The sequence below is a fragment of the Columba livia genome, chromosome 1 (assembly GCF_036013475.1).
Source record: "Columba livia isolate bColLiv1 breed racing homer chromosome 1, bColLiv1.pat.W.v2, whole genome shotgun sequence".
Taxonomy (NCBI): domain Eukaryota; kingdom Metazoa; phylum Chordata; class Aves; order Columbiformes; family Columbidae; genus Columba; species Columba livia.
Window position 1 is genome coordinate 127,988,847 of NC_088602.1, and position 26,129 is coordinate 128,014,975.

Here is a 26,129-nt window from a genome sequence, read left to right on the forward strand (position 1 = left end):
AGAGGGGTCTTCCTTCCCCTCTACTCCACCCTGGTGAGACCGCATCTGGAATATTGTGTCCAGTTCTGGCCCCTCAGTTCCAAAAGGACAGGGAACTGCTGGAGAGGGTCCAGCGTAGGGCAACAAAGATGATTAAGGGAGTGGAGCATCTCCCTTATGAAGAAAGGCTGAGGGAGCTGGGTCTCTTTAGTTTGGAGGAGACTGAGGGGTGACCGTATTAATGTTTATAAATATGTAAAGGGTGAGTGCCACGAGGATGGAGCCAGGCTCTTCTCGGTGGCAAACAATGATAGGACAAGGGGTAATGGGATCAAGCTGGAACACAAGAGGTTCCACTTAAATTTGAGAAGAAACTTCTTCTCAGTGAGGGTGACAGAGCACTGGAACAGGCTGCCCAGGGGGGTTGTGGAGTCTCCTACTCTGGAGACATTCAAAACCCACCTGGACATGTTCCTGTGCGATGTCACCTAGGCGTTCCTGCTCTGGCAGGGGGATTGGACTAGATGATCTTTTGAGGTCCCTCCCAACCCCAAACATACTGTGATACTGTGAAAACCCAACAACAAACAAACAAATAAAAGCCACATTGGATTAGTTTATAAAAATGAAGACAATCACAAAGTGGATCCTGTTACCCTTAACTTGAATTCATTGAAGTACATCTTGAAAAAAAATGGAGATTCTTTGCTTCATGAACCATTCCAGAACTTCATGTCACTGCTAGCCTCAGATCTTTTGGGGGCTCATAGTGCCTGGGAAGACATAAAACCTCAAGCAGAAAAATGAGTTGAACACATCTGGACAATTATAAAGGAGATGGAAAAGAGGGGTATGCCTTCTACTCTGCCTTTTCGGAAGGTTGTGGTGAGAAGCATTCCATCAAGACATTACACTATGAAATCTTAACCATAAAAGAAACGGGATTTATAGATTAACTTCTCTTTTTAAGGGCTTGCTTCCTGAAGGCCTAACTTCTGGTTCATATTCCAGGGGAGGAGAGGATCACCATCACCAGAGCAAAACTGAGAAGCAGAAGCAACTTGAAACCACTGAGGTTGGAGTGACTGAGGGGGACACCTGGAGAATTACATGAGGCAGTATCAAAAATGAAGGTAAACATCAACTAGGTTGTCATAATGTCAGCTCTAGACAGCTCCAGGTGGGCAGTAGTGAGCACCTGTGTCCATCAAGCAAATGCCTGCTGTGCTGTGCCAGGTGCTGGGTTGGGCTCAGCAGGTGACCGGCCCCAACCCTGAGATCTCCGTCAGCCCGGGAGCAGCAGGCGTCAGAAGAAAAACTGGTCTGAGGTGGCTGCATCTGCCTCCAACTTCCAGGAACAGGCAGGAGAGATCATGAAAGGGGTGGGGACACAGGCCTGGGGAGTCAGGTGGTTGTGGTAATAGTTATATTGTTAAGGCTGGAATGAGGAAATTAAAGGTTTCATCTGTGGCGGGGGGGGGGGCAGGAAACACAAAACTCAAGGAGGCTCCATCTTGATCTCCCCATTTATTAGTTGCCCCACGGGGCAAAGCAGCTGGAGAAATCACCAGCTTTGACATTCAATCCTGGAGTTTTCCTTACTGCTGTTTTCAGCCTGACTGCACACCCAGCTTCCAGATGGGCATTAGTCTAAGCTTAGCTATGCCAGTGGGTGCGAATTTCATCTGTCCATTTGAACAGTTGATCCTATTGCAATAGGACATGACTGAGATCAGTATCTGAGAAGCTGTTGATCTGGCTGAGAGATCCTACATAAGACCCTGGTTTTAGGGAATATGCAGCAGAGGTAGAGCTTGAAGACCCATTTTCAGAGCCTGGCAATTTTCTCACAGAGGACAGGTCACAAGTAGCAAAGGTGGCAGCTGGCTCTGACACAGAACAGTATCATTGAGGTACCACAGGGTCTGGGTCACTGCGCTGCTTCAGCACCCAGGCTCATTCAGGAGGCAATATCCCTCATCCTGCAATACAGATGACAGGTGGGAGAGAGCTACGTTTCTCAGGAGCTGACTCTGATTTCCCACCTAAAGCAAAGCATGTGCAGCCACCATACAGCGTCTCCTCCAGGCTTCATACCACATTGCAGTGTGCAAAGAGCAATGAAAGAAGGTCTATATGGATCTTCTGGAGTTCACTCCGCTAGCTTCATTCACCTAGGAAGAGAGACTGGGTTCCCTCCACGCAGTTTCCAGAAGGATTTGTCTGGTGTTACAGTATTATTTTCATGAGCTCTACCATCCAGTCTGCCACCTTTCATGCTGAAAGACAGAAATAACACACACTGCTTCAGTTTTCTGTCAGGGCTCCTTTCTGTGTCACCAAAGTAGCTCTCTGCAGCCACTCTGCTCCTACAAGGTACATATTAATAAATACATTGAAAAGCAGCCTCCTAGGGACACAAAGGTGTGAAAGTGCATACACGGACATGTTCCTGCTGCTGTAGTACCATTGTTTATTTGGGACAGACACCACTCTGCCTGGCAGGTTCCATCAGTAGGAAGGTAGAACGTATTCAACAGCCCATTAGATTGGCTTGCAAATCCCTGCTAGCTTTTTAATACTGATCTTCTTTAGAGATCACCACCTCTGCCTCAAGGGAGTCCATGAATCCTGGGTAAACAATTCCCCACTGAAAAGCACTACAAAGTGCCACCTCTCATCTACCCATCTTTACCAGCCACTAGGCTGGTGTTTATTTGGCCAAACTCTTCAGTTAAACTTATAGCACCATCCATGTTGTTATTCCTTGACAGTCTGGGTTGCTGGTTTTAATGCAGAAAAATATAAGAAGCTGTAGCTAATCCAGAAATAATAACTGGCTTCTACCTTGCAGCAGAATGAAAACATGGTTGCATGTATGTATATACGAAAGAACTAAACTGATTTAAGGTCTCTCAGATAATTCAAAAACATGTATAAATTGTTATGTTTAGAATCCAGACTGGAAGGGGAGAGGCATTTCATTTTTTTCCCCACTGTAGTAGCAGTGCATAAAAAAAGTTCATTCTATTTTAAAATGTGTGCATTACAGATCACTATCACATTCCTACCTGGACAGACAATAGACATAGCTGGTAAGGAAACATTTCAAATTTGATGTCATAAAAAATGATTCATGTTTACTCAAATGTTGCTCAGCTGCAATAAAAAGCGACCATGCATTCATCTTGTGAAGATACAATACACAGAAGCACTGCCCAGAATAGCAGGGTGCTTCCCTTTTCGAAAGAGAAGGACCTAGTGACAAACATCTGAAGGAGAAGGATCTTTTCAGCATTCAAAATGTTGTTAGAGGTGAAGTAAATAGCATGAATCAAAGGTTCTGAAAATTATTTGTGATGCTTGATGGAAGATCTTTCATGTTAATGCAAGACTTGGGATTTCAGAAGACCATTTATCGCATAATTGCTGAGCCTGAATGGGGGTGGGGAAATAACCATCAGTGTCAAAAACAGTTCCATCAAGTGTGACTCACCTTGATAGGTCAATACATCATATAAATATCCAGAAACTTGTGGATGGGCGTAATGCTCAGAAGACTCTTGTGGTGAGGGAAGTTTGAGATAAAAGTGAATCTAATCACTTAAATTATCAACAGGAGTTGCTTTTGCAAGCTACACTGGTAGTTCCATGTTACTATCTGCTGTCACACTGAGGCGTGCCTGAGGAAAATGATACAATTTATGATTGACAGTCTTGGCCAGAAGATGGTAACTCAAGTGACCTAGTTCATCTACACATAGGAAACAAAAACAGAACAAAAGCTGGGAAGATGTAAATCAAACAAGCAAACAAACAAACCTAAAGAGGTAGCAAATTCTGATGTTCTACAGATGGAGATTGAAACTGGCAGCTGAGGAGGCAACAGATTTGTTGTTTGCATTGTTTCTAAAGTGTTTGGGGAATCAAGTGGTAACGGTGTTTGCAAAAATGTTAAAAATACGTTTTTGGTTCCTTTTTGAGTTGGCAATCAATCTGCAGCACATCTAAAGGACCACAGGAAGGTGAAGACTTTTACAAAGCCACGGCCAAAGCACGATATTCACATGACTGAAATGACTGGAAGTCACCTCAGAGCTGATCCGTGCTGTGAGGTGTGCCACAACAGCAGGTAATGTGCAGCAGCCTGAGCAGCTCACCCACGGGAGAAAGAGGAAAAGGCAAAATGGTGCAAGAGCAAATAACTGTTTTTTTTAATTCTTTAGGGGGAGAAAGAAGCATGCAGAAAAGTGTTCCAAAGAATAAAATAAATATGTATCTAGATGTGCACATAGAGATACATAGATATATGATGTACATCTTTTACACACGTGTAAAAATAAAACATACAATACATGCACCCAAACCCTAATTTTCTGCTATTCTTGTCCTCACTGGCAAAGGCCAAATGTTCTTTCAAACAACATGGTGATGGAAATTGTCAACCATGACAAAATGCTGAGAAAATTGCTTTAGACTGTCATTTGGATATAGCAAATCAGTCTAGATGCTTGAGTATTTAATTATTTCTCAAATCAAAAGAAATCAAAAAGTGTAAGTTAACTTTGTCTCACACCCAGCAAAAAGGACTGTGTTTCTGAAGTCATTTGCAAAGATCACTTGAAGACAGTTTAAAGTGTTTTAAAAGACTATGGAAATCAGAGAATGCTGAACTACCAACACTACCAAATCTGGCTGTAGTCGCTTTGTGGGTGCTGCCAACTTAAATTAGTATTAAATAGGCATTTTCAGGGGCAAAATAATTTTTGTCATTCCAGTAAGACAGAGCCACAATTGCCGTCAGAGAGGCGGTTTGGGAGGATGGTCTGTTAGTGTAACCGTGTAATTTCAAGAGATTACAATAATCTAAATCTAAATAAATAATCTAAATCTAAATAAATAATCTACAATAATCTAAACAAGTTATAAACATCATCTCTGAGAAGTGACTGGATTGTAGTTCCATAGGTTACACTGGTAATTGTAACCATTGATGCTGCATAATTGTTAGTACCTCTGTGTGTGTTCACGGAGGTCAAGGCTGGTTCAAACAGCTCATGTGCATCTTCAGGGATTCTCCAGTCTATCTGAGGGCACAAAACACACAAATGGCACAGGTAAAAAGAATTCACATCCCTCCGCTAAATGGCATCTCCTATGGCACTGCCTGAGACAGGACACAGAGCTGCACAGACTGTTGGTCTGATCCAGGAGGACACTTCTAATGCTGTGAGGAAGCATTAATGGGCTTCCAACACAATGCTAGTTTATTCCCCCCAACCCCTCCCACTTTTGGCAACTCATCTTTGATGGCAGTTCAGAATAAATTGCTTGAGATATAATTAATTTAGAACTGCTTTTGCTCTGCATTGCTTTTTGTCACAGGACAGAGTGGAGGGAAAGCCCTAAGTTGGGTTTTTAACAGACAGCTGGCACAAGGCTGTTCCTGGCATGCTGTCACTTAGCTGCCAGCCTCAGAAGTGCGGTCCTTGCTACTTTCAAGCATGGTGTTTTGCAATATGAAGAGGTAAAAGTAGCTGTGTATTTTGAGTCATTAAGCAAACCACTGCTAACTTCAATAAGGATTGAAATTCAGTGCCAGACAGCTCTGAACAACGACTAATGTGAAAGAGGTATTCATAAGGGAAAGAAAGAAGTGAAAACCTCAAAAAGAGCTAGTTTGAGAGAAAAGCATTTGGAGGAAGGATTGGGAAGGAAGTTCCACTGTTATAATGCGATTCCTGGTCACATTTGGGTGTAGCTGTTCATTTCCATGGTCTCAGCAAATGCACGGAGGTTTTGGGTGATGACAGAAAGCTTTAATTTCCCAGACACAGATCAGTGAAATATGTTCCCACTCTTGGTTGGGCCAGGTAGTTCTGGATACGACAGATTTCTTCAGTTAATGACCCAGCAGAACCAATGCTACCTCATGCATATCACCGTGTTGCCACCAGCCTTCTCTGCCCCAGCACCATCCTTCTTGCAAATCTCACCAAGAACTCTCCATCTACCTGGGTTTTGCTCTTGAAAAGCAAGATTTGGCGACCATAGCTGGGGTTTGTGCACCCCATCCGTGGGCAGGGCAGGGTCCTGCCGCCGCCGAGAGGGGAGTGAGGGGTTCCCGGCCGGCGGGCACTGCCTCCAGCTGCCCTTGGGACGAGCGCTGCCAACTCTCTTCCTGCATCACCTCGGCTCGCTGGGACACCGCGTCCCCGCCGCGGGGGGGTGGGAGGAGGAGAAGGAGGAGGGACAGGCTGTTCCGCAGCAGTACCTGGCCGGGGCAGGGCTCCCCTTGGGGAGGACGGGGGGGGTCCTGCTGCCCGCCGGGAGTACGGCGGCCGCGCCTTGACCCCGCCGGCGCCGCCAAGGTCACCGCCCCCGCGAGTCCCCCGGTCCCTCGGCCTCCTCTGCCCGGCCGCGGACACCTGAGAGCTTAAAGAGGCTTTTCTTCCCCGGGAGCGGTGCCGGGGGGAAGGGGCAGGAGAAGGAAGGAGGGGCGGGCGGGGAGAAGCTGGCAGGGCAGGAGCCGGGCGGGGTGCTGGCTCGAACTGGAAAGGAACCGGTCCCAGTCCAGCCCGGGAGGCTGCGGGAGAGCCGGCAGCGCTCGGGGAGAGCGCACTGGGCCTCCGCCTGCCATGGGCACAGAGCCCCGCGTCAGTCCCACGGCACCGGGCTGGGGGGCCGGGCCGGGAGCAGAGCTGGGGGAGGACGGTGGGGGCTGCTCGGTGGGGGATGATCTGCCCCCTGTCACCCGTGGGAGGGAGCGAGTGCATGAGCGGCCGGGGACCTGCAGACTGGGATGGAGCCAGGGAGGAGGGGGTGAAAGCAGCAAGGTTTTGGGAAGACGAGAGTGCAGGGCCAGTTTTTGCACCAGGCACAGCTTCCTGGAGCCACAATCTTGCAGAGCTACCCCCTAATTCTGAGTTTGTGCTGTAGGGTGGGTCTGTGAAGACAGGGAAGATGCCAGAAGACGAGAAAACAAGGCAATGGAAGCAAGAAGAGGACCAGCAGCAGAAAGAAGAGAAGCGGGAGGGTCTCATTGAATTCTACAGTTCCTACAAGGAGCTATTCCAGTTCTTCTGCAGCAACACAACCATCCATGGGGCTATCCGCTTGGTGTGCTCCAAAAATAATAAGATGAAGACAGCCTTCTGGTCCGTTCTCTTCTTTCTCACCTTCAGCTTAATGTACTGGCAATTTGGGATCCTCTACAGGGAGTACTTCAGCTATCCTGTCAACCTCAACCTCAACCTTAACTCCGACAGGCTGACTTTCCCAGCCGTGACACTGTGCACCCTCAATCCATACAGGTAAGAAGCAGACTCCCAGAGCTGTTGTCTTGCCTTGACTTTTGCAGGCATAGGATAAAAGCATGTGATACTTGTTCTCCTGATGGTCCTTGACTGTCCCCTTCAGTAGCAGTGGCAGTGAAAAGGTCACTTTTCACAGGCCTTTGCTGCTGCAGGGCATTCGCAGTAAGATGTATTAGCTTAGGCAGCTCTGCTTGGTGGTGTATGTTAGCGGGCTGCACTGTAAACTGCTACGGGGCAAAAGCAGATGCATTTATTTCTCTCCTGCATGGACAGTAGCCTGCAGCAAGGGGTTGGATTTGCAGCTGGCAGCAGGAATGTCCTGAATCACGCCAGCAAAATTTGCTGCATGTCTTATTCAGAATGGTTTATGTGCATCCAACCCTAAAGCTGCAGGCCCCTCTTTCCCCCCATATAGATACAGTGCCATCCGTAAGAAGCTGGATGAACTGGACCAAATCACCCATCAGACACTGCTAGACCTTTATGACTATAACATGTCTCTGGCACAAAGCGACTGGTCCATGTTGTCCACCCGAAAGCGTAGCTCAAGGAGCCTGCTCCATCATGTCCAGCGCCATCCGCTGCGAAGGCAGAAGCGGGATAACTTAGTCAACTTGCCAGAGAACAGTCCCTCAGTGGACAAGAATGACTGGAAAATTGGCTTCGTTCTGGTGAGATCCCTAGGTATCCTGTGTCCTTCCCACTCCAGTCTCTGCCCAGCTACTTCTGTCTTGTTAGACCCTTGACCATGCCTTTCTCTATGTAGAAGTCTGATTGATTTGCACTGGCTTTTGCTAATAGCAGATAAAGGGAGAGACTAATCCTTTGCCCAATGCAATCCTGCTCCCCAAGTCCTGACCCTGCTCATGCAGGCTCCTGGAGACTTGTCCATGTCAGTACCCATTTTTTTCCTAGGTAGGGCAGAGAAACCTTGTCCTCCTGAAGGCTGCACCAGCCTTTTGGAGAGCCATTTATTAACATCACCTCTAGTGTTGCCCAATAATAGCAAAGGGGAAAGTACTGGATGGCTGTGGGCCACATGAAATGTGGTTGTGATTGCATTTGTTCCCAGGTAGCAGCTTCCTCGCCTGAGGCTATCTGTGTTTGCATTTAAAAAGGCAGTGAAGGACTGAGGCTAATCCTTGCCAGTTAACTAGAGTTCCCACAGGATCAAAAGCATTTTTCCTAGACATGCCCCAAAGGAAGAGCCCCCCATGCCAGAATTTAAAGCTTCTGGTTTTATACCATGTAGAATTTATGTGCAGCAGATCATCCTGCACACCTCACTAGGACTTGCTGCCTCTTGGGTTTTATTCAGCCTTGCTCATTCACCTGGTGTTTCCCTTCCACCAAGGAGCTGCCCTGGGTTTGCTTTCCCCCATACTGCTGATCACCTTTTGATCGAGCACAGGAGACCTGCAGATCTTGTCCACACTCTCAGGTTTATCTCCTGCCTGTGCTGAGGGAACATAGTTAACCCACAGCCACAACCTCGCCTCTGGGACAGGACTTCCCTGACACGGCCGGTTTTCTTCTTCTCAACAGTGCAGTGAGAACAACGAGGACTGTTTCCATCAGGCCTACTCCTCAGGGGTGGATGCTGTGAGGGAATGGTACAGCTTTCACTATATCAATATCCTGGCGCAGATGCCTGAAGCAAAAGCCCTGGATGAGTCTGACTTTGAGAATTTCATCTATGCTTGCCGCTTCAATGAAGCAACATGTGACAAGGCGTAAGTGGCAGAAACATCCCAATGTGTCTTGCTAACACCACCCATATTTTGTGCCTGGGTCGAGGAGAATTCAAGAAACCCACATTAGAGAACCTCTTTCCCAAGGTGGGATTGTTCCTTGTTCAATTCCTGTTGTCTCAGATGATGTCTCATGAGTGTTTCCTGTGGGTTGTGCTCACAAGGATCACAGTTTCTTTGGACTATGAACCTCAGAGGATGGTTTCTCCTTTTCCTGGGTTTCACACAAATTAAATAGTTGTTCAAACTCTGTTGTGGGTATAGATTTACAGTGTAGAAGTCTCTTTATTCTGCTCTCTACAGTGGTGGTGTGGTACACATCAGCTGACATACAGAAGGAGGAAAAGAAATAATTGTTACAAAAGGACAGTAAAAACAATCGCACTTCTCTCCTGCCATTATGGTAAAAAAGCCGCAAAGAAGTAGTGAAATGAAACCCATCAGCAATGGCTAGGAAGAGCTAGGAGTTTTTTCAATATTAGTAAGATAATACAGTAATTGCTAGTACTGCTAAAACCCATTCAGGCTCTCAAGAGTTAGCAATATGAAAAACCTGGTGTAAAAACCTGTCCAGCTCCAGGACATTTTATACAGCACATTTTTATTGCTTTTCCTGGTTTGGGTGAGTTTACATAACAAATACTGCCCATCTGCTGTTAAGCCCCTCTCCCTACAGGTGGAAAACAGAGTTGTTCCTTTCAGAAAGCCCTTCCCCTTGGTCTCCCAGCCCTTCTCACCCCGTGTGAACGTTTCTGTTCCCATCTCAGGAATTATACCCACTTCCACCATCCCTTGTATGGAAACTGCTATACCTTCAATGACAACAGCAGCAGCCTGTGGACCTCCTCGATGCCTGGGATCAATAATGGTGGGTGAGAGGTGCTCTTTGGTGAGTAGGGAGGGAGAACAGGTCATCTCTGTTTTCCCAAGAGGAGTTACAGGTATCCTGCTGTGCGTTTCCTGGCGGTGGCAGATTGCAGCCCTGCTCTGTCTCTCCCAAGCTGTTTTCACCCATGTGGAGATGGCTGTCTCATGGACATGGCTGTCCCTCGCTGATACCCCACTGAGCTCTTCTCTCTCCCATCAGTGCCTGATCCTTGTGTTCATTGCTCCCTCTGGACCTGTGCTGGCCCTTCCTCAAGTCCTCTGTTGAGTTCCAGTGCTGTGCTCCTGAGAGCCTGTTCTTGACCTTCTCCTTCCCTGTTTTCCTGTTTTCAGCAGCTGACCTATTTGTGTTCCTAAACCTCCTGAAACCTCTCTAGGCCCAGCCTTATGGCCTTTCTTCCATATGGCTCTGAGTCTCTACATGAAATTTCTCTCAGTTCCCAGTTCTGCTTTTTCTAAGCCACAGTGAAGAAATTCAGTTTTCTCTGATCTCTCCTGGAATTTCCAGCTTTGTCTCTGGCTTCTCCCCTGCCACCCTCCATTGCTGCCCAGCTTTGGTGCAGCCCTGGTTGATGTTTTTTTCCTTTCTTACAGACTCACTTCTAACCATTCTGCTCTTTCTCCTGCTCCATGTGACGGCCGGCCATGACATCCCTTGCTCTCTGACATTCCCTCAGGTCTCTCCCTGGTGGTGCGCACCGAGCAGCATGATTTCATCCCGCTGTTGTCCACAGTGACAGGAGCCAGGGTCATGGTCCATGATCAGAATGAGCCAGCCTTCATGGATGATGGGGGTTTCAATGTGCGTCCGGGTATTGAGACCTCCATCAGCATGAGAAAGGTGAGGAAGCAGCAGGGGTAAGAGCTGTGGATGCGGAGATATGAACTTCAGTGGGGGATGATTAACTTAGTAGATAGATACAGATGGGTTGTCATGGACTCCATGTGTGAGGGAGAGGGTTAATCGCATGGAGTGATGAGAGGGAAGAGGAGCTTACTGGATTAGATGAGAAGGATTTGACTGCAATTTATCAGTGAACAAGGAAATGGAGGGAAGCAGGGGGAGCTGCCATCCAGAGGAAAGCATAAAGATCAGATACTGATGGACAAGGAGTGAGTGGCATGGAAGTGTAGAAGGAAGACAACAAAGTGGCAGTTCTTGACTGTAATGACTATGATATTCTAGGAGATTACTATGCGTCTTGGGGGCCGTTACAGTGATTGCACAGAGGATGGCAGTGACGTGCCAGTGCAAAACCTGTACTCATCCCGCTACACCGAACAGGTAACTCGTTATCCCTGGTCCTGTGCCAGCTTGTTTCCCTAGTTTCCCAAAATCCTTCAGTGCCCTAACACTTGTCTGCGGGCACTGTTAACTATGGTGATGTGATACAAGCTGCAGTGGCTTCGGTTGCCTTGTTCAACCTTTTCCACCTCATGCACCTCCAGGTCTGCATTCGCTCCTGCTTTCAGCTCAACATGGTAGAGCGCTGTGGCTGTGCCTATTACTTTTATCCCTTACCTACTAGAGCAGAGTACTGTGACTACACAAAGCATGTGGCCTGGGGTAAGTGGACAGGAAGAATAGTAAAGCTCATGCCCACCTGAACCTGTTTGGTCCATCTCGTGTCCTAGCACCTCTGTCTTCAATGAGCTTCCTGGTGCAGGACATCCAAAAGACACTCTTGTCTTGGATGGTTACTCCTTCTGAGCTTGTGGAAGGAAATCTCCCCTGGATTCCCCTCACTGTCACAGATCACCTTTCGTATACAGATACTGTGAGCTTACCTGGATCTACTTTCTCTGCTGCTCAGGCTACTGCTATTACAAACTCCTGGCTGAATTCAAAGCTGACGTGCTGGGCTGTTTCCACAAATGTCGGAAACCTTGCAAGTAAGTTTGAACATCCATCAGGTGGATTGGGAACTCTTTACTTCTAGAAGTGCTGGAAAGCATCCAATCACCAGGGCAAAAGCTTCAGTCAATAGCTGAGCTGCAACCCAAAATTATATTTCTCCCATCAGGAAGCTGACAGCTGAGGAGCATCAGTGTCAGCTCAGGGGTGAGCTCCTGAGGACTGTGCAGAAGCTCAGTGGGAAGTGGGCAGAACTTCAGCATGGGAGGGAGTTTCCAGGTGTGCTTGGGGATTGAGAGACCTGGCCTTGTAGCTCCTAAAGCTTCAACAGCTAACACAGCCTCTTGTCTTCCAGAATGACAGAATACCATCTGTCAGCTGGATATTCCCGCTGGCCTTCTGCTGTCTCAGAGGTAAGAAGAGAGTTTCCTGGGCTCCCCAGCACTGCTCCAAACTCCCATTTTGTCCTTCCTTGACTGGTACTGTGGTCATGTAACACAATTTATTGCACTTTAATTTCAGGACTGGGTTTTTCATGTGCTTTCACAACAAAACAAATACAATATCACATCCAAGAGGTGAGAGCTACTAAACAGAGGATGCATCCAAACCTGAAACCATCCTAGTGGAGTGTGTGTGTTGGGGGTTGATAGATTAAATAATTTCTGGGAAGATTAGACATGGCACCCATGAACAAGGCCAGTGGATTTGAGTCAGAGTAAACTGAGACTTCAACAAGGACTGGGAATCAAAATGAAGAGTCTGAAAAGGTATGAAAATAAAATAGTAAGCCCCAGGCTGCTTCCATGTGGTCTGGAGTCACGGTAAGGGCTAGTGGAATAGTGGGAATGAGAGCCACACAGGAGCTTGTACTTAGCCAGTGTAGGATGCCGCAAACATTGGGTTTCACAGCACAGTCTCAGAATTGCACTGCAAGTACCAAAGACTGTACTTAGTGCAGAATGAGGAAACCACAGAGATGGGGAAAAGCTTCTGGGTGGTATATGCGGGAGGAGGACAAGTGGCAGAAGGGGACAGAGAAGACAAACTTCATGAAGAATTGAAGGGATTGTGGATTTGGGATTATTGAGCCCCATCTTTCATTTACAGGAACGGAGTTGCCAAAGTGAATATCTTTTTTAAGGAGTGGAACTACAAGACTAATGGGGAGTCTCCAGCTTTCACGGTACACACTTTACTGCCATGTCCTCTCCAGCCACCCATTCCCCGCTGATGTCCCTCTATATTGGCTGGTGTTCATCCCAGCAGCATTGCTCTCTTCTCCTGTGGCAGGATGGGAGGAAGCCCCCACCACCACACGGGCACTGCTAGTGGGAGCAGGCAGGGAGGCGAAAAGCCTGGAATGAGGGCTGTCCTCACTGCCCTCTCTCCATCTCTTGCAGGTAGTGACGCTGCTGTCCCAGTTTGGGAACCAGTGGAGCCTCTGGTTTGGATCCTCTGTCCTGTCTGTGATGGAGCTTGCAGAACTGATTCTGGATTTCACTGCCATCACCTTTATCTTGGCCTTACGCTGGTTCCGCTCCCGGCAGCAGCTCTCCCCATCGGCACCCCCTCCAAACAGTCATGATAACACCGCTTTCCAAAACGAGGCACCAGGTCTCAGCACTCCACACCGCTTCACTGTCGAGGCTGTAGTGACCACACTGCCATCCTACAACAGCCTGGAACCACATGGGTTGAGCAGGGATGGGGAGGTGGGACACGAGTGAGGCAGTGGCTTATTCCACAGCTCAGACAGGTGACAATTGGAGCAGAGGCTTCACACTTTCTCTATGGCACCTGCATTTCTTTATTTCTGGGGTGCTCTACCTGGACCATAGCAGAAGACTGCTCTGTGGTTGGCCTGGGTTCATTGCTTTCGCCACCATAGCTGAATTCTTCAGTCTCATGAAATACTAGTGCTCTGGGATTCACCAGGGATGAGAATTAATCTAGTGTATATATGGGGGAGATATCAGCTTGGTTTCCTTATACTCCTTGCACACCTACACATACATACATGCTTTCTTTTCCCTGCAACAAGGATGCTGCCACAGTTCTGGACTGTCATTAATTAAAGAGATTTGGCAGGTATGAGTGGCCTCCTCTGTGGCATGACAAGGGACAGGAAAGGCCTCTAAACTTGGGTACAAGGCTCTCCACAGGATGAGCTTTGTTAAGCTCTCCTTCAGATTGGAAACTGGTTGCTCTTTCCTAGGCCTTGCTGTCTAGTTTTGATCCAAAGACCAAGCCACCCATCCTCTCCTTCCAGAGAGGAGGGGCTACTTGTGTAGCCAAGACATGACAGCCATTGACATAGTCTTAATTTATATCATGCACAATACTCTGGGGAGGGAGTTGATGCTTGCTGTCACTCAGGTCAGGAAAAAAACAGACCTGGCAGAAGATGGTTTCCCTTTTTAAGCTGTCTATGTGGTACTAGTAGATCATACCTATATAGCAGGATCCTTCCTTGTGATATACCACACATATGGATGTCCAGCTATTTGACCATTTGCCAGAGCATTCAGGATAAATTGATCTATACATAGGAGCAATGGAAACAAAGCGTACACCCTCAAAAACATCCCAAGCAGTATCTCTGCTGCCATGAGATTCTGCAAAAGAGGATCAGAATAGCACAGGTCAGTGCCTGCTCTGTTCTACTCATCCCTCCTCTGGTTCACCCACAGAGGCTCTACTGAGGATTGTGAAGCATAGGAGAAGTGCTGCAGACCTAAAGATCCTTCCAGAGGATGTATTAGCCTATTAGAATGGACTGCATAGGCAGTCAAGGTCAGAACAAAGAATGTCCTCTTCCCAGGAACTTTGCACAAGACCACACATCTTATTTCTTGCAGTAAGCTTGCCATACTATTTTTTACAAATACTCAGACTTCTGCTGCAATGATGTTTACACAGCACTTTATGTAGTATCACGAGAGCAAGGGTGATGTCCTTAACTAACAGGATTACCCACTTGACCGGACACAAACAGAGATACCAGAATTTAAGCATATAGTTTAGGCAAAGACCTGTGGTACCATATACCCAATATCATTACAAACAGCCTCTTTTGAATTTAAAAACTAGTTAATCATAACAAAATAAAAACTTCAGATATTTTTAAAATTAATGCAGATACACCGCCCTTGGGAAGATGGAAGATTCTAGTGTAGTATATAAACTGTTGCCTATTTCTTCCCTTTGAGATGTTAAACACACATTTACTGTACTGCTCTTGCCTTGAAAATGCACTTTTTCACTTCCCAGCAGAGGGTGAGTTTTCTTCCTTCTCACAGACATTAACACTATATTTTTTATTACACAAATATTGATGGTTTTTCAAACTTTATCCCAGTGCTCAGCTGATGACCCTTGTATGAAAGTGAAGGTCTCTCTCTGCTGGGAATAGATGCAAACAATTCATGGGTGTCCTTCAGCAAGAGGGGCAGCCTAGGAGGAGGGAAAGCCCTGCAACCACAGGCATTCAGAGTTGTAGGAACATGTATTCCCCTGGGAGGCCCCCCTGGGAAAAAAAATCAGGACATCTACAAACACAAAAAAAACCCCACAGTTTCTGTGTTTATTGGTGATTTAAAATGAAGAAAGAGAGTGGGTAAAGAAAGGAGGAAAGCTCAAAGTTGCTTTAATGAAGGGACTTCCGTGTTCTGTAAAAACACTGCCCAAGAGGCAGAGTTAAAAGCTAGGTTTAGCAGCTAAAACAAAAAAGCAGCTTTGGTCACAATTAAAAACAAGACAGACAAATTGAGGAATCAAGATGCTGCACTCCCAGACCAGTTCTTGGTCATGAGTTCAGTACTGCAGACTACTGCCTTCCATAGATTCTAGCACATTAATGAGCAAAAACCTGACACTGGACACATGAAACTGTTTGCTTCACAAAACTACCTCCAAATCATGAAAGGAGAAAGAGTAGGTGCAACACCTAAAGCAGTCTCTGTGTATCACAAACATACAATGATTTATACATTGAACATGATCTCTTCAGAATATCTGAATAGCAAGACAATTCTTCACATCACACAGTGCCTTGTGATAACCATACAAATTGATGCGACCCACTGCATCACACATAGATAAATGGGTAATTAAAGGAAGATTAATCAGAGGCATAACTACTTGAAACATTACATTCTCTTTAATGTCCTAAAGAAATACAGCTGTAGAAGATTATGTATTCCCTAGGGGAAGCTTGCACCATATTATTTCTCTCTTCTGTAGAAGTATTAAAATGGAAAAAAAAAATGGCCCACTTCTGCGTAGCTGTAAATCCAGAGTTAAAAGCCTGTATAAATGTGAAGTTGTTATACAAGTTGGTAAATAGGTTCGCTCTCCCTGTCCTGAGGATCAGTGCAAAAATGGTCATCTTAGGAGAAATCAGGTGATCCTCTGAGGAACATCCCTATACTTCTTGTAGGCTGATAAGACCACAAATTCTCAGCTCAACAGATGTGTAGTGAGCTCAGTTTGGCTGAAAACAAGAGACAAGTCCACCAACAGTGCAGTAAGAGCATGGAAAATTGAGTGTTTCACTGAGAAAGTGAAATACTAGAGGAAGTGAGCATTTAAAGGGATTCGTCTGTCAGCAAAAGGTAAATTAAAGGTCTGAGCTGGGGTGAATTTGTACAAGAGGAGAAAGTTGTGGGGAAGTAAATGCTCAGTAGTTATACGTATGTTAGAAGCATGGCAGTTATTTGGAGTACACAGAAAACATGCAAGGAGCAACTGCATGTTATAGGACACTAAAGAAAAAGCAAGTCATGTCTTTTTGGACTAGGAACATTCTGTCATGCAGGGGTAAAGCAGAGAAGTAGAAATACAACTGCTTGAAGGGGGAAGGGAAGTGCAAGAGGAGAAAAATATTTTTGTGGGTAAGCTGGAGTATTAGAGTGGGTTGGTTTGCTGGAGTAATCGGTACAGGAGTCAGTGGCTCCACATGCTTAAGAGAAACAAGGATGAGGAAAAGGTTTATAGGACAGAAATTACAAAGGGAGAAGAGGGATGAGTGTTTAAGAGCTAAAACCAATAACAAATGATCTGTGGAAGTGTTTGGTGCTGCTGAAATACAAGGAAAGAGATGTGAGCCCTTTTGAGATGTGGAACAGCACACAGCGACAGGGTATAAAGGGCACCAGTGTCTGTGGGACCACAGTGGTGGCATTTGCAAGGTGACTGAGGGCTAAGGGCATTTGAAAGTCATATACTTGCCAAGAAAAGGATACAAGGAGCCTGGGAAATGTAGGGACATTGAAGTTTCTGAGGGCTCTAACTGTGAGGTCAGATTAATTTGGAGGATCTGAGAGCCTATAAGAAAACTTGGTGTGCAGCAGCAATAGAAAGTACTGGAAGAAAGGGAAGAATGAACCAGCCCCTCCAGGAAACAGAAAAAGTAAGCACAGGATGGTTGAGAAGGCAGAGAACACCAAGACAACACCAAAGGCAGGCATGCCCCACTCTCTGCTGAAAACTTGTTCCTTAACAGCATGGCAGTCACAATGTGACAGACACCTTTTTTTTTTTTTAACATAAGAATTAAGGTAATACAGGAAATGCATGGAAATACAACCTAAGTGTCTAGAGAAGCTAGAAAGGGATAAAAAGCAACACCTCAGAAAACAAGCATGGCCATGTTCAGTCTTGCAGTTTTTTTATAGTTACCAATGTTCAGTATTTAAAAGGTTCCTGTGAGCACAAGAAAGAGCCTTCAGCTTCCAAGTACATGCTGGAAGGCAATGAGCTAATTAAAAAAAAATATATTAGTATCTGGAGATTATGGCAAATTTATTTAAAAATAGTTACAAGTGGTTTTGGAAAAGAAACCTGACATGAGAGAACATGAAAATAAAGTAATTTTGGCCTCCGCAATAATCATTTAGTGGGTCTTTGCACTGAAGGATGTTATGAGGCTATTCACACTGGAAACCTTGGGAACAAAAAAATAAGAGTGCTTTGAATAACTGTATCTGTCAAAAAAGTTCAAAGACTAACAGAAGTATAGCAGTTGAAGTACAACTTCATTTTGGCCTGTAAACGAGAACTTTTATGAAGGCGCCCACTTAAATTCTCTAAGAGGAAGCATTGTAGGGAACACTGCGCTGAACTCACATATCCAACACACACAGCTGGGTTGCCTATTTTGTAAAAACCTACATCCTTATCCTCTGCATCTCTCAGAGAGCAATTATTTGCTTGGAGATAAGAACAGGTAAAACCTCTGTACTTCCCCGTTATTGCCTCTCTTCTCCAATTTAAGGCTTCCAGCCACAGTGGATACTTCAGAGCAGGGACCTCTGTCACTTCACAGGGAAGCCAGGTCTATTAAACAAACATTGATGCTGCATTCCTACTCTAGAAAAATGTTGTGCATCTTCCCCACCACCTTTCGCTTAGTCTCCAGCTGAGACAAGAAACCAACAATCCCTCCAACTGATTAGAGTATGCAGTCTTCTCCAATCAGTACACAGAAATATCAAGAAAGACCAGAACAAGGCCTAGGGCATCCAGAAACATGAATGTTTAAGACACATCCATTTAAAAGCAGTAGAGTTGAGGTCCCACCACATCTGAAGGTGTCAGGATGAAGCAGTTGAATACAAGAGTTGCATGTGTAAAGGCAGAGCTTGAATATCTAATTATGCTCTTAAAGAACTAGTTTGACAAAGCCTTCATCTTGCTTTTAGTGCACATTTGAAACCAGGATAACAGACTCTGCAGGAGCAGCAGAGGTGCTAAAAGGATGTTTAAAGATTTAAAGAGGTGTTTAAAGGATGGCACCTAAGAAGGGAGCTCCCTGCAGAGCACAGTACTTTAAACATATATAGGACTTATAGTTAGACATGCAATTATTTTTTGCAAACTTGCACAATATGACTCATGAGTTGGCCACAACCCTGGGGCAGCTTTCCGCAGCTTGTTTAGCCCCTATGTGTTCCATACCAGCCGGTCAGCTTCCGAAAGCAAGCACTTGGGTCCCTAGGTTCGGCTAGGGGCTTACAGACTGTGTAGTCAATGATCTGGAAACATATCTGTTGTAAGAAAAAAAGCTTTTCCTACACCTGCAGACAACACAGGGATTGTCAGAGACACAACGGCCAAACTTAGGGAGGGTCTAGAAAACAGGAAGAGATAGAGAAACCCTAAAAGGATGGTTTGAGTCATGGTTTAGCCATTCACCACGGTTAACCACCCTGATATCTACCTTGGCAGGACCGATCATTATGGTCACATTAACACTGATCTTCGGACCCTGCATACTAAATAAGCTTGTGGCGTTTGTTAAAAGCCGGCTAGAGGGAGTTAACATTATGCTGATTGAACGCCAACAACTCCTTTAAAAGGAGGCATTTACCCAGTTATCCCCAGCTATCCTTAGTTACAATCCATTACTAACTGTCACTTTCTAGTTTTCACCAGTCTATGGTATTTTGCTGCTAACATTATTTAGTCTACCTCTAAAAATTACTTACATAGTATTGTACTCTATTACCTCCTAGTTCTAACCAATTTATAGTGCCTTATCGTTCATTGTAATTATTTTACTCACAGAATATTGCACTAAGGTAAAAGCATAACTTTTTCAGACTGTTACATTTTTTTTTTAGCTAATTTAGTTTTGCATAGGGAGGGGGGAAATGTAGGCAGTTAGGGTCTGGTGGCCAGAAGATCTCGTGCTGTACAGAAGGGTAGTAGCCCCTCCCTAGACAGGTAGGAATGTGTGATGTAAGCAAACGGAAGTGACATTGTAAACTCAAGGTATATAAACCTGTGTTACCTGCTAATAAACACCATTTGCCGTCCACCACATTGGTGTCTGTGAGCTGATGGACCGAGCGGCCTGGGGTTGGTCGCCGTGCTGTTCCTGAACCAGGTCGCTGCTGCCTCGCAGAAGGCAACATACACCCCTACATAAACAAGGCTGATAACTAACAGAAAGACAACACACAACTTGGCACGAATTGTGGCATGAGTAGTTCACTCTGGTTGTGTGGGCCTGATCTGTGCTGAAGTTCAGACTGTTCAGGCTGCTTTAAACCACTACCCAGTCCAGACACGCTTCTTTCTTAGTAAAGCTTCCATCTTTGAAAGAATTAGCCTGGGTGCACCGTTCCAAATTTACCACAGACCATACATTGTTCTGGTATGATTTTGGTGATGTTGAAGGTCGGACAAAGATCAGTCATAAGGGATCCACAAGCCACAGGGAGTATTGTTTTACAACCTATGGTGTGTAACTGAATGGACAGATAAGGGCACAAGTACCTCATTTTAAAATAAGTCTGCACTTGACAAAGCTCTGTAATTTCTTTTTAATGAGTTTCAAGCGTTCAGGTGAAGCAAAACAAGGGGGCACTTACCTTTATTCCAGCCATGCTCCAAGATACACTGTGAACAGCACCCTACTCTTGGAGGTCTTCATTTGGATCATGAACACGTCCCAACACCAAAGAAGAATTGTTTTCTGTGTTTAAGGATCTGACGATAGGTTGTTGAAGTGCAAAAGCAGCACAGCTCGAGAAACTAGAGCTACCAGCAACACACCCTCCCATTCAGGGGACTACCTCCCTGTGCATTATGCAGTGGCTAGACATTTGGTGGATAGGAGTTAGACTGGGCAGCCTCTTCCCCAGAGGCGCTGGTCCATACATCTTGTTAGAGACTTACCAGGGAGTTGGTCCAGCACACAGCTAGTTCCAGTATAACTGGAAGTACCACCATTGCAACAGAAGACTACCCAGTGCTTTGAAAGCCAGAACTTGAGGTGTGTGTAGAGTATGAAAGTGACATAAAAATTATGTTCCAGAAGCATTTGGTATCCCAACCCCTTCCCACCCACTGACAGACCAGACAGACTCAGTAAGGTGGTGAATTGTGTTTCTTAGAGACCATTTAAAATACATGAGCTGATTATTATATCATGCCAGAAGAGATTACAGTTGTGTTCATATAGGAAGGAAATAAACTGCACGTGCGTGACTGGCTGTAATGCTGTGGACAGCAAAGTCCCTTGCTTTTACTCAGAGGGCCTTGGTGATTTTCTTTTTTTTGCCCATGCATAGAGACACAAAGGAGGGGAAAGGGAGCAAAAGAGGCAACATACAACATCTAAGAGAAAGAAATGGAAGAGACAGCCTAGGGGGACCTCAGCCCCCAGAGGAATAGGAAGAATGGGGCACCAAAGGCTTGTTTAGAAGAGTTCAAGAGAATTGCTGGTCTGGGGGCCTCAAGCTTGTATGCCCAACCCCCTAAAATGATAGCAGTAAGTAGTACAAGCAGGCCCTGGCTCCTCTTCAGTTGATGCACTTCTGACCGTCCATCACATCTCAGTTCCATGGGGAATTAGGGAAGTGCTCAGGGGACGAGGGCTGCTTCGCTCCAGATCTTCATCTCTGCCCCCACCCAAGGTGGAGAGGGATGGAATTGCAGGGAGATGAACTCAGCGCAAATGAAATGCTGGGGCATGGAAGTAAGCATGCAAACCTAGCCCCTTCTCAGATGCTCTGTGAAGAGGAAAAGGGCTTCCTCAGCACACCCAATGAAACAAAAAGCATCTGCTCCTCCCAGCTTTTGTACTTCATTCCTACCTGGGAACTTCAGTGATGTTCTCTCCTTCCTCCTTGCATCCTCTAAAGCCTAGACAGATCTCAGTGTATTCTAGAACCAAGGCAGAGCTTTCTAAAAGGAGTACCCTCTTTCCAGTCTGGATTACAAGCTACAGCTCAGCTTGTAAAAAAAAATTAAAGAATTAAAAAAAGCACATTCCTCAGAAAACTCTGCAGAAACTGAGGAACAGGGCAGCTCATTTAACCCCAGGTTTGACAACACATTAAAGCAATTCACAGCTCTTGTAATTTTTGAGAAACAAGGAGATTGCTTAAAGAAAGCCACAGCATTCCATGCTGCAAGTTTACTTCCAGCACAGACCACCTTAGAGCTAAATTCAAAGGAACCCATGGCAAGTAGGAGGATTTCAGTTCAATAGGCAAGATCTCTAGAGGTCTAAGCTGCTGTACTGGGACATCTGATACGACTTTGCAACACCCATGCCCAGAGCAGCATTTACCTTTGAATCCCTACCTAACCATTCCACATATTGTCAAACTCATGCTGAAAGTTAGGGCTTTGTGGGAGCAAAAAACAGAACAGTTTGTAATCAGAAAGCTGTGTGGCTTGTTTAGTCTAATCTGGAATACCTCCAGTCTCCTTCACCTCCATCTGCTATGTAGTGGACTTCATTTGGCATTCAACTCAGTAACACAAAGACAAAACACCCATTCCCACTCTGTCACTACCCCAAAGTCTTCCAGAAAGCTACAAGACAGTAGAAAGCACAGGGTCCTGGCTTGTGTCTGCATAGATGAAAGGAATATTTGACACCCCCCACCAGACTCCTTATTGTTTTTCTTTTGTTCCTTCTGGCAGGAGATTTTACTCCCAAACATGCCTTTTTGGTAGTAACAAAGCTCCTTTCACTTAACTGTGTTTAGTCTGTTGCACTTGACTGAGGTAATCATGTAGGCTCTCCTTTATAATAACTGAAATGGCCATGTTCAGACAGCAAGTAATCTGAAAATAAGGACAGGAAGAATAAATTGTTTCTTTAAGTGCTCATCTCTCCATGGCTAGAGAAGTCTAGATGACTGTCTCCAGGCTCGCAGTCACTGACCAGCACAAACTAGCCTTTATTTCAGAAGCTCAACGAAAAGCTTAAGTCATGCTGCCACTCTTTTTAGGCAGAACACTAAATAATCTTATATGCTGAAGTCCTTCATCCCCAAAGGCACTGCATTAAGGCATTCTTATGTTGCTAGAGTCCACACAGGCACTATTTGACAAGCTCACACCCAAAAATAAACCCCAAAAATTCCCTGCAGAAGAGAATGAGCAATAGCTACCCACTCCTCCTCTACTTCCCTTTCTTCTAAACTAGATGACCCCCCCTAAAGCTGTAGCAGCTGTTGAAGAGTCTAACCATGTTCAGTAGAGCACTTCAGAGTCCTATACAGAAGACAAATTAAAACCAATAAAGAAATCAATGAAGAAGCTAGGTGGAAGGGAAGGAAAGATTTAGGGGCAAGAAGAGACAGGCAAGGTGACAGGGGACAGTAGGCTGCAGACTGAAGGAGCTACATTCAAGTAAAAAAGTAGACTGGAGACAAAGCAATAGGGAAAAAAAGGAAAGAACAAAAGGGCAAGTTACACCAAACATCCCCCAGAGACCTAAAAATCCCCAACCAGGGAATGGACTTGCCAGCCCACCCAACTCCAGGGTAAATGCCCCTCATACTTACCAGTTCACCTGATCTGGCAGACAGAATTTCTCATTTCTAAAGTGATAGCCAACCCCAGTTCCTTCTGTTATATGTAAAGCATACCACTTCCACAATAAGTGTGGGAGTTCTAGCACCACCACCTCCCTTCCCCAAGGACTGAAGACAACATTTATGCAACTAAGACCCTCCAGATCTCAAACCAAAATTGGTGCTTTGATCCCGGGCTTTTCAGTACTTACCTACAATCACCACCACCACAATGGCACAAATCACTCCCATCATGATCATCATCTGAAGAGAGATATTGTCAAAGAGTAATACTTAGAACAAATTGACAACTTCCGATCTTCCCTTACAGCCAGTGAACCTATGCCAGACCCTGAAGGTGGGACAGCCAAGGCCTCAAAGTCTTTCCACAGTAAAAAAATCCTATACATTTGAAATAATTAGGCCTCAATTATGCTCTCAAAGCCCTGCAGGAGAAGACTAGCCCGATTTCCTTCTAATAAAAGAGACCATAGCACTAGGAAACTCACCTTGCAGTTCTTCCACCAGTACTTCCTTTTCAGTTTTGCTGCGCTACTTTCAAATTGTGAGGCACCGGCCTGAAGCGCATCTGCCCGGTCATCTAGCTCTGACAGTTTCTGGTCTCGTTGCAGCACCTTGTCTACATTTACACGCATTATATCAACCACCTGCAGAAGTAAGAATAGTAGCAGCAGTTGCATTGGTAAAGAGTGAAAAAGTAAGAGGAGCAACTTGGCCAATAACTAACAAATGAAAGACCCAAACAAGGCAAAAAGGTCATGATAAGGAACACCTTTCCAGGTGTTGCCTACACTGAAGTGGGTGTAAAAAACCTAGACCCCCAGTTCAAGCACACTTAAAACAGGTCCTCAGTCCCACATTCTAACCTGTTTTCAAAAGCTCTCAAATCCAGCAAGCCTAAGCCACCCCCCTCACTAATCATATCCTCACTGCCCAGTAGCTGCAAAGACAACTTTGAGCTACATGTTGCTGCCCCGGTGAGGCACAACGGCGTTACTGCATGTCAGCAACCACACTACAGAGACTGACGCTGGAAAGTCAGGCAAGGTTCCTCACACATCGAGCCTGCACATAACCTATTCTCTTGAAGCAGCTAGAAAGGATTAAGAGCTGTTCTGGATGCCATCTAGCTGTATTTCCATAACAGATGCAGAACACATGGTATCAAAAGCGTAACAAGCCTGGTCCTCAGAAGTCATATCTGAAATAAAAAAGTTCTTAAAGATAAAGCATTCTGTCCTGCAGCCTCTTTATAGGTCTGCCGTTATATTTTGTGTATTGGGTGTTAATGCATTTCCGGTATTAGCATGACAAAAGCATCCACCCCTTCAGCAACAGACACTTGTCAAGAGCACCGCTGCTGCAGAGCAGTAGGAAAAGGCTCCAGGCAGCCTGTGGGAAGCCAGAGCAGCTGGCAGAACTACTGACCTCCTCCACTTGGGCCTGTGTCTGCTGCAGCCGACGGTTACTGCTCAGATTGGGGGGTGGTCCGGGGGGGCCCCCACCAGGGGCTCCCCCTTCGGGGGCCCCAGGAGCAGGTTGCTGAGCTGGATCAGACCTAGGGAGACACACGTATTGGCAAAGAGAAAACCGGCTCAAAACACAAGGCACCTTCTCCCTCAAATCCACCTGAAACCCAGTGTCCCCAGGCTGGAGCAGCACAGGCAGCAGCCCCGGGTGCCCGTGCCCTCCCTAGATCCCCGGGAGCGGGAGCAGGCAGGCTTAGAGCAAAGACAGGACCAGGAGGGCAGCAGGGAGGGCCAGCCCAGAGGCAGGGGGGCTTGGGAGTGCGGCTGTGCCCAGCGCTGCAGTCTCCTAGGGCCGAGGAGGAGGGTGACAACCACCTGGCCACGTTGAGGTGACCGGGAGGTGGCCACCAGCGTGCTGCAACCGCCGCGGCGGGGGGAGAAGAGGAACAGGGCCACGACGACCGGGGGAGGCAGCGTGTGGGCGCCCCGGGGGGAACGGCAGTCCTGGGGCTGGGAGGGGGTGCGGCGGCCCGAGGCCCCGCGCATCACGGGTGGGGCACGGCCCACGCACACCCCACCTCTCCTCCCCCCGCTATAGGCCCCGGGCGAGCACCAGGGCGCGGGGGGGCGGTGCGGGCAGCCCTGCCTGCGGCTGCTGCAATGCGCCACTCGGCCCCGCCGCCGGCCAGGACGCGAGCTCCGCACTGGCCCATTCCCTCCCGTTCCACCTAGCTCCACGACGCGCCCGCCACAGCCCGCCCAGGGTCGGGCGGACACTCACATTGCCGAGCCGGACCAGGACCCCCGGGCACGCCGCAAGAAACAGCTCCACACCGGCACCCACAGCTATACAGTAGAGCCGCTTCTGGGGCCCCGAACTTATGGGCGATTAGGCCCCACCCCCTAGAGCTAGCAGCCAATCAGAAGTAGCGATAGGCAGGACTCTCCAGGAACAGCAAATCAGCAGCGTCTTAGGGTGCCTCCGCAACCAATCAGCCCTCTACCCCTCCCCGGACTTCCGAGGGTATAAGCTCCGCCCCACTGTGGCTCGCCCTCGGGGCTGCCCAATGGGAGCAGAGTCCGCACCCCCGGGTCGGCATACGCGGGCCGCGCGGCGCCCCTCCCCTGCGGCGGGGCGGGGTTGCCCGGTGCTTCTCCCACTGTCTCGCTGGGCTTGCGGCCGCCATCGCCCCTCTGCCGGCCCCGGAGGGTCTGGGCGGCCTCTGGACCCCTCCCGCGGCCTGGCAGTGGACCCGCTGCTTCCGCCGGCCGTGAGCCGAGGCCCTGCCGCCTCCGTGTGGGTCACGCAGGGCCCGAACACGGAACCCCGTCCGTGCTAGTGCCGTTACAGAGGGGCCGCCGCAGCTCCCGCCGCCGTAGCGCGTTTGTTGGCTCGGGTTAAAGCGCTGTCCGTGCAATTACGGTATGGCGTGGCTGGCCCGCTTCCACCGTACATCATGGCGTCAACGGGAACCCAAATGAATCCCTGAAGTGGCTGCGTTTGAGCCTCTGCTGCCCGAGAGGGGAAATCA

At 47.0% G+C, this 26,129-nt stretch overlaps 2 protein-coding genes across 12 annotated transcripts; one reads left to right on the forward strand and one right to left on the reverse strand.

Annotated features, from left to right (window-relative positions):
* Positions 1-1,491: 1,491 nt before the first annotated feature.
* VAMP1 (vesicle associated membrane protein 1) lies at positions 1,492-25,530 on the reverse strand. 11 transcript variants are annotated; one of them, XM_065050041.1, is made up of 8 exons: positions 25,379-25,530; positions 24,557-24,686; positions 23,617-23,775; positions 23,320-23,371; positions 20,165-20,268; positions 4,994-5,066; positions 3,476-3,662; positions 1,492-2,258 (listed from the first exon to the last, which is right to left on the reverse strand). In XM_065050041.1, coding segments are annotated over exons 1-5 (405 nt in total). In that variant the 5' UTR covers positions 25,381-25,530; the 3' UTR covers positions 1,492-2,258; positions 3,476-3,662; positions 4,994-5,066; positions 20,165-20,206. The 11 variants fall into 11 exon arrangements, with proteins under 11 accessions (XP_064906113.1, XP_064906119.1, XP_064906115.1 ...); XM_065050047.1 differs by lacking the exon at positions 20,165-20,268; XM_065050043.1 differs by lacking the exon at positions 3,476-3,662.
* Positions 6,503-13,880, forward strand: SCNN1A (sodium channel epithelial 1 subunit alpha). The gene is made up of 13 exons (XM_005506269.3): positions 6,503-6,635; positions 6,919-7,292; positions 7,711-7,966; positions 8,841-9,028; positions 9,814-9,914; positions 10,609-10,772; positions 11,118-11,216; positions 11,381-11,498; positions 11,746-11,824; positions 12,142-12,199; positions 12,309-12,364; positions 12,897-12,972; positions 13,190-13,880. The coding sequence occupies exons 1-13, from the start codon at positions 6,618-6,620 to the stop codon at positions 13,514-13,516; spliced, it is 1,914 nt and encodes a 637-aa protein (XP_005506326.1). The 5' UTR covers positions 6,503-6,617; the 3' UTR covers positions 13,517-13,880.
* Positions 25,531-26,129: the final 599 nt, after the last annotated feature.